At 54.3% G+C, this 8,381-nt stretch overlaps 1 protein-coding gene across 1 annotated transcript in view; it reads left to right on the forward strand.

Moving 5' to 3' along the window:
* ADARB2 (adenosine deaminase RNA specific B2 (inactive)) overlaps window positions 1–5,790 on the forward strand; it is a gene marked incomplete at both ends in the record, with an annotated part of 417,934 nt that extends 412,144 nt beyond the window's left edge. The window contains 2 exons of the mRNA XM_079787310.1: window positions 3,134–3,312; window positions 5,614–5,790. Of these exons, the coding sequence (XP_079643436.1) occupies window positions 3,134–3,312; window positions 5,614–5,790 (356 nt within the window). The remainder of the gene's footprint in view (window positions 1–3,133; window positions 3,313–5,613) is intronic.
* Between the last annotated feature and the right edge of the window lie 2,591 nt (window positions 5,791–8,381).

Raw genomic sequence — 8,381 nt, forward strand, 5'->3', positions numbered from 1 at the left:
CCACCACAGTCCCGGCTGAGAGCAGCGGAACCCTCTCACCTCCACACCCAGCCCTCCTGCAGAAGTGGTGCCAAAGGGCCGGACTGCTCTTTCCCCAGAAAGGTTCTCACTCGGTTCAGAGACCAGTTCCAAAGTCAGAATTAGCGCTGGTGATAGGCTGGGTAATGGCCACCCAACCTCTCTGGAAAGAGGGTCTTTGCAGATGCGATGAAGTTAAAGATTTTGAGATGAGATTATCCTGGGTTATGTCAGTGGGTCCTACATGCCATCACAAGTGTCCTTATAAGAGAGAGGCTAAGGGAGATGGGGAGAGAGAGAGAGGCAACGTCAGAGAGAGACCGAGAAAGAGAGAGGTGGTGCTGGTGAGTGTTTGGATGATAAAGAACTCGCCTGCTGTCACGTTGATGGCGAGACCACCTCGGGCTGCACACGGCCTCGCCACTCGGGCTTCCCTACAAAAGAGAATGCATCATTTAGACGGACACGGACCGCCTGAGGTCATTATGTTTCCTTGTGTACTGGCACCTTTGCACGTGAGAGTCAGCTGAGTCTGGCACACTGAGTCAGTCTCCTCGGGTGTAGTCAGCGATAGTCACTAATGACAGGGATATCAGAAGGTGTGCCGCGAATATTCAGCAAGCATTCAAGGTGCTGTCTGTATGGGGCTGAGTGGGGAGAGAGCAGGAGGGGAGGGAGGAGGCACTGCCATTCTGCCAGGTTGCCCTGGGAGTTTCTCCTTGCAAGCAAAAGACAAGAAAGGAGAGACCATCCTTAAACTAGAAGCTCAAAGTGTAAGACAGACAATAACATCTCCAGCAGAGGAATGTGCTCACGAACAGACAAGTGAAACGAAAGCTTCCTGTGAACGGCACTCTGGCCCTGGTTTGCGGGTAGTCACTCCACTCCCTGAGCCCGTCCAGGTGAGCCGGTCTCCCAACTACAGCGACACTGGGGACGTCCCTGTGGTCTCACGGGAACAGTTTTGATCTACAATGTGGAGATCATTCAACAAACCAAAGCTGGCCTTCATCCCTTCAAATGAAAATAACAATAACCACAGCACTGGACCCGGTTGCCAGTTCTCCTATGTGGCCCATTTGCCCTTCAGCAAGAAGTTATCTTTGTTGGTGAAGAACCAGAGAAAATTAGGAGCGAAGTCGGGACTAGAACTGTTTCTGGATTCCTACAACCCCACATTTCCCCTCTCTGGTCATGGAGACTTCTGTAGAGAAGGAAGAGGAGGAGGAGCAGGAGGAGGAGGTTGAGGAGTTGGAGGAGGAGGAGGAGAAGGTGGAGAAGGTGGAGGAGGAGGCTGGGGAGGCAGTGCAGGTCCTGGAGGGGCCGTGCCTGGGGCATGCGTGCAGCTCTGGAACAGTGCTGATCTCTTTGCAGCTGGTCACCCCTGACCCCAGCCGCTGCCTTCTGCAGCCAACATGCCAGATTGTCCCCCTTCCCAGCTCCCTGCACAGGCAGCTGCCACAGAGAACCACTTCAAGGGAAAGAAAGGAGCTGACATGGGTGGAAGTAGCCTGAATGCCCAGCACAGCCCATCTGTGACCAGGAGAAGGTCACTGGGTAGTTTTGGTCTGTGCAGGCAGCAGATGGCAAACTCCAATAGCGCCTGGGCAGAGGGTGGCATCGATTTATCCAAGAAGCCCCTGGACAGTGGGGGCAGTAGGAGAGCCCTGGAGTCCATAGCTTTGCCTTTGGCAGCTGCACAGAAGGCACTGCACATGCACTGGCTGTCCCTGGATGCAAGGGTCGCTTCCCTACGGGGTGCCTACGGCAGGCCCCCTAAGGGCCACCAGACCTTGCTCCCCAACACCATGGCTTCTCCACCACATGGCAACGCTGCCATGACCCTGAGCAGTCACCTGGTGCAATGCGCTAAAGCAGCCGGCTCTGCCCCACAGGCACCCACTCTCCAAGGACACATGCCCCATTGGGGAGAGGACGGCGGGGCGCAGAAAGGGGGATGAGCAGCACCAGAATCGAGCATGTTTCAGAATCCTCAGGGCATTTCAGGGGAGGCTGGTGAGGTGCCCTTAGGGCTCATGTGGGTCTAGGCATCTCACCGCCAGCATCTCTGAATGGACGTGAGGAGCCTCTGGGAGTGGATGGGACAGAGGCTGAGCTGAGGTTAGATGCTACCAAGTGTGGCAACTAAAAGGAACGTGTCAGCCCAATTAGAAATCAGTGTACAATCTGACCAGGAGGATTGTAAGAAGGACTTCCTGCCAATTCCGGAGGCTTTCTGGACAGGACTAGCCTCAGGGCGTGGGACTCGTGCAGTCACACAGGGACCACGCTTAGAAGGACCACAGGGGCTTTTACACTCTCGTCGTCCTGAAATTTTCACTAGCATGGAACACGGGCCTGTGGTTTCGTTGACACTGGGTCTCCCAAACGCTGGAGCTGGCGCTGTCTCTGGGTCATATCATTGATGGACTAGGCTGCACTCTTAGGGCATCTGGTCTTCATTAGCTTCTCTATCTCCTGACCCAACTCGGAACCGCAGGGCCCACCTGGTACTGAGCAGAATAGGGCATGTAGCAGGTCCCAATGAACCCACGTGCTCAGGCAACGTCCACTTGGCTCCATCGTTCATTAATCCATCAACAAATCTTTATAGGAAGGAGGAAATGGGCAGAGCTGCTTTATTACTAGACTGCCTTACAATAATAATCTCTTAAAAGTAAAAGGTGAGCCCTGGCTGGTTTGGCTCAGTGGGTAGAGCATCGGCCTGCAGACTGAAGGGTCCCAGGTTCAATTTTGGTTAAGGGCACATGCCCACGTTGCCGGCTCAATCCCCAGTGGGGGGCATGCAGGAGGCAGCCAATCAATGATTCTCTCTCATCATAGATGTTTCTATCTCTCTCTCCCTCTCCTTTCCTCTCTGAAATCAATAAAAACATTTTTTAAGTAAAAAGTGAAAAATTAGTTCCACAATAACTGTCTCTGCGAGGCCTCCATTAGGGTCAAGCTGAAGGGAAGCCATAACCTGGCCAGGGGTTAAAGGTGAGAACGGTGCACACGGCTGTGCCATCCTGGGCAGGCGTCTCCCACGGCCTGTCTGGCCCTGGCGGCCTAGGGTCTGAGCATTGATGCCGCTGCTTCCACTCTCTCCCGACAGGCGTGAGCAGCGCCGAGGCCCGCCAGCCCGGGAAGTCTTCCCACTTCAGCGTGAACTGGGTCGTGGGCAGCGCGGACGTGGAGGTCCTGGACGCCACCACGGGGAGGCGGAGCTGCGGGGGCTCCTCCCGGCTCTGCAAGCACGTGCTCTCTGCCCGGTGGGCGCGGCTGTATGGAAAGGTGGGTAACACAGCCAGCCCTGGGCTCCCACCTGGACACAGGCCAGGGGCCCGAAGAATGCCTTTGGGCCTGCAGCCAGTGGGACGCGTGACACAAGAACTGGCCCCAGATCTGTTTCCTTTTCCCCGACTCCCCACAGACTTCCGCCAGGCCGGGGCCAGGCCAGCGGCTTGAGAAGTCAGGTGGAGAAGGGGCTTGTTCGGGACACCTGGGGTGGCCAGCACAGGGCAACATAGGAAAGTCCATAGACGGCTTTTCAGTTTCGATAAAAGGAAACTGGCATTCAGGAGAGGAGGGTGATTTGCCCAAATGGTGCTGGTAGTGAGGGCCAGAGAGGGTTGCCTCTCCTCTCCAACCCTGCAGGCTGTGCGTTTCTACGGCACCAATTCTGGGCTTGCTTTCTCCCCTGTGAATCGGGTCATGACGACATTTCTGGGTTCTAAGTTGTGATATGTATTTCCATGTGTTTCCAAAGCATAGCAGATTGTAACCCAAAAAAAAAAAGGAAACAAAGAAACACATTAAAACTGCTGTGCTGGTCGTCCCACTTTCTCATCCAGGGAAAAGGAGAGCTGTGGTTGACTTAGCCAGCAGAAGAGCAGGACAGACCTGCTGGTGCTTAAAATGAACACTGTGTCCACTCAGGACCCTGGGAACTGCACATCTCAGCTCTCAGCCTGGCAGTGACCCTGGCAGTGACCCCGGCGGCCCCGCGGGGCCTGGGAACCTGGCCTGCTCTGACCCTGCAGCCTGCCTCCCTTCCCACCTGCTCCGGGCACTTTGCACCCGTCCCTTCTACCCACTGGTGGGGCCTGGAAGGTCGGAGCAGGCCAGCGGTGCTGTCTTCTTCTGCCCTGGCTCCAGGTGGCGGTGGCAGCAAGTGGGTGGGCTGGTCTCTACTCGCCGAGCACCCTGCAGGGGGATTGGGAGACTTCGCCCTCTGGCCCTCCCTGTGCACTCTGACCTCCCTGCTGGGTGGGTAGTCAGGCCCCGCTTGGTCCCACCCTGTGTGGGCTGCACGGCTGTGCCTGCCATGGCTCAGGAGAGGGAACATCCCCGTCTCATCGTCCTCCTGCCAGTTAGACTATAGCTCAAAACCTCCTGGCCCTGCCTCCACCCTGCTGCTTTAGTTCCCACAATCATCCCGCACCACCATCCCCTCCCCAATCTGAGCCCTGATCCTCCTCCAAAGAGAAAAACTACACACAGCGCTTGTGACTGATAGCAGGCAAGTTACCTGTTCATTTTATTCCTTAATCATTCACACTCTGGGGAAGCAGTTTCCCTAATACGTGGGATTTCCCATGGAATTCTAGACTTGCCTGATAATTCTAATAGTTACTTTTAGAATTAATAATTAACTGTAACTAATAGAGGGAATGTTTTTTGGAATTTTGGGTGATATTTGACTTTATCAGTAGGTCAATTTAGGGAGAATGGGTATTCTGTTTTTAACAGCTTTCTTGAGGTATAATTGACATAAACATTGCATCCAGGGTGGGGCAAAAGTAGATTCATGGTTGTGAGTACGTGAAACACAGTTTGTTCTTGCATTATTATTTATTACTAGAGGCCCGGTGCATGACATTCATGCACTGGGGGGAGGGGGTCCCTCAGCCTGGCCAGCGCCCTATCACAGTCCGGGACCCCTCAGGGGATGTCCACCTGCTGGCTTAGGCCCACTCTCTGTGGGGTCCTTACTGCTGCCACAGAGGCAGAAGAGGCTCCTGCCAACTGCGCTCGCCAGCTGTGAGCCCGGCTTCTGGCTGAGTGGTGCTCCCCCTGTGGGAGCGCACTGATCACCAGGGGGCAGCTTCTGCACTGAGCGTCTGCCCCTGGGGGTCAGTGCGTGTCATAGCAACCGGTCGTTCTGCCATTCGGTCGATTTGCATATTAGGGTTTTATTATATAGGATTGTATTCTTTTCCATGCAGACAACAGTAAACCTACTTTTGCCCCATCCTGTATATTTAAGGTGTACAATTTGATATTGTGGTGCAGATACATGTGAAATGACCACTGCAATGGAGCTAGCACATGTATCAGCTCCACACAGTTACTATTTGTGAGTGTATGTGTGTGTGTGTACACGCAGTGAGAAAACTTAATCTAAGATCAACCCTCTCCCAAATTTCAAGTATATTGAAACAGATTGTAACCAAAAAAGAAATTAAAAAATAAAAACAGAAGGTGGAACCAGGAGCTAATGTTTGCTTGTCACACGCGTGCGGCTGTGCCGTTCGCCTTGGGGCTCCGCCTCTGCTCGCGGCTCACTAGTCCTTTCTCACTCCTGTCCCACAGCTGAGCACACGGATTCCGAGCCACGGAGACACGCCGGCCATGTACTGTGAGGCCAAGCTGGGGGCGCGCACCTACCAGTCAGTTAAGCAGCAGCTGTTCAAAGCGTTTCAAAAGGCAGGCCTGGGCACCTGGGTGAGGAAGCCACCCGAGCAGGACCAGTTCCTACTCACCCTCTGAGTGGCTGCCCCGGGCTCACGGACAGAGTGAGATGCCTGAGGAGGCCGGGCGGGCGTGAGGAGCAACAAGACTGTGCTGACCGGCTCTGTGGGTTCCTTGTCCTTTGGTGTTCCAGAAATATGCGAGCGTGCAATGTTCAGATGAGCAACTAGACTTGAAGTAGGAACGTGCTGCTTCTCGGATGGCTACTCCCAGGCTGCTGGAACCCGCCCGCCCGCCACACCTGCAGGCACGAGTGCGGTGGCTCCCTCTTCTTGGTGTGTCAGAGGGGACATGACTGTTCAGGCTGCAGGGTCTGAGTTGCAGCCTCGAAAGGTGGCACCGGGGCATCACCAGTTAGAAACGAACCTCAGGCACCATTCATTCCCTGTTCCCCTCCCCGACGCGCTGCTCGAGCGCTGCACTTGGTTCTCACTAGCACAAGGTTATAGATACTTCGAGATAAGCCACAAGTGAAGAGAAAAGCCATGCGCTCCTCCCCAAAGAAGCCAGTAAGAACGTCCTCTCATTGTCATCATGGGTTTAGTGTTTTACTCCGTCTCCTTTCAAAAAGCACTTGGGATGCATGATCTTAGCTCCTAAAACAGGGCCAGAGAAATGAGGCCCCTGCTGCAGAGCAGAGGCACTAGATGTAACAAAACTATCCCTGAACTTCCCAGGACCCGAGTGTCCCAGGCGGTCCCGGGCCCGTTGTGCCCTTCACTGCTCGGCGCCGCTGGCAGACAATGAGGCTTGAGCTGTGTAAGGGCAGCTACCACCCCACAGCCTCCCGCCAGGTAACGAGGAAACGCCATCCTAGACCAAATTCTGACTTGGGAACTAAATTGTTCTTAGAAAGCAAGCACCAAACACTCCCAAACAACCTCGACTCTGAGCTTGAGCAGCCACCAACTCTCTGTTCCTTTAGGTTCCCCCTCAACATCTTGCATGACAGAAAGAATTCATTGAAAGCAGCTGTACAAATGCGGGAGGCAGGATCCTGTCCCCTCCAGAGCAGGCAGCCGACGGCAGAGTCCTCCTGCACACGCTGGACGAGGCCAGGGCACGATCCTGAGAGTCAAAGGCAGGACCGTACCCCTGGTCGTGCAAAGCGAGGTGCCTCCCTAGTACACTGTAGTCCGTCCTTACACCTTGAACTGTTGCTGTGATCACTTGAGAGCTCATTTCTAACACCCTCCATGCTAGTTGACGGGTCTCTAATATCTCCAGTTACAAGCCCCATATCTGAACCCATTGTGCTAAGTAGCAAAGCTTAGTAGTAGCCAGCTCTGGTATCTGGGCTGCCCGTCAGAATCCCAGCTGCCCCTGGGGGAGCACCTTGGGAACACGGGCTCCCACTTAACCCAGGAAACAGGAGCATAACATCAGGCTCTATATATTCTGGTACAAATTACAGATGTCATACCAGTGAGTCAAAAATGAAACAAATTGAATTGTAGGTATTTGTTAAAAGATAATAAGTAGAGACATTAGTCTGGAAATGGAAGCTTTTCCTGGGATTTCCTATCACGTCACATTTATCCCTCCTGTTTTTTAGAAAGGAAAGGGGCACTGCAGTAGACGACTTCTTCGAGATAAAGTTTCAAAGATACGAAAATGTTTTTGCAAATATGGCTCACGTTAATCATTCATAGAAATTGAAATGAAATCTTAAGTTAGTACAAAAGCCGTGATAAAACGGCCAGTTTATATTATTAGTTTCTGACGATCTGATGTGTCATTAGGATGGGGGTTAAAGAACCAAAAGCCTTGAGAGCTGATTGACGACTTAGACTCTCAGCCGCCATATCTGGAGCCCATCTCCCACAGCAGCGGGCGTGGGCGATCCCGGCTGGCATCTGTGGCCTGAACCTGAGCTGCCAGCATCCTCACCTGCTGCCTGGAGAAGTGTGCAAACGCTTTACACGGACTGCTCCAATAGCACCCCCTCTCCCGAGGGAGCGAGCACTGGCAGCAGCCGTCCTAACCGCCGCAGGAGAGATGCCGTCCAGCCGGCAGGACCGACCTTCAAACAGCACAGTGGGCCACACGCGCGGTCCGGTCCGATTCCAGGCACCTGGATGGCATTCTCCTGCCCCACAAAGACCACGCCCACAACTCCTGAACTGCACCAGTTTGGTCACAAGTCATTTTGCCTAAGGCACCGGCTCTCTGGAAACAACCCGAACTTTACTAAACTGTAAACGTCAACTTCCGGAGAAAGTCACACACGAACGCCGCTATACCCATTAGCACCAACATACAGAGTGGTCTGCTAGGTGCGCAGGGACGCCTCAGAGGAGCGATGAGGCTCTGCAGAGGTTTACAGAGAGCAGGTTCCAGTGTAGCGGGAAGTCTGTCCAATAGCCTGACACGCCGCCGCCGAGGCGCCTGTCAGTGAGTGGGAAGGGAAGAAGGAGCCCAGGGAGGAGGAGACACTCGTCGGCTGTGGGCACAGAAGGGGCAGCCAAGGGAGGCGCGCTGAGCCGACCGGAAGCACCTGCCGAGGGCCCAGGCTCAGAGTGCTGCCCGGAAGGCACCCGGTGCGGCTGGAGGGGCGGTCATCAGCCCAGAGACAGAAGGTCTCGCAGGGGAGCCCGAGGATTTCGCTC

Source organism: Cnephaeus nilssonii (assembly GCF_951640355.1).
Source record: "Cnephaeus nilssonii genome assembly, chromosome: 1".
Classification (NCBI taxonomy): Eukaryota; Metazoa; Chordata; class Mammalia; order Chiroptera; family Vespertilionidae; genus Cnephaeus; species Cnephaeus nilssonii.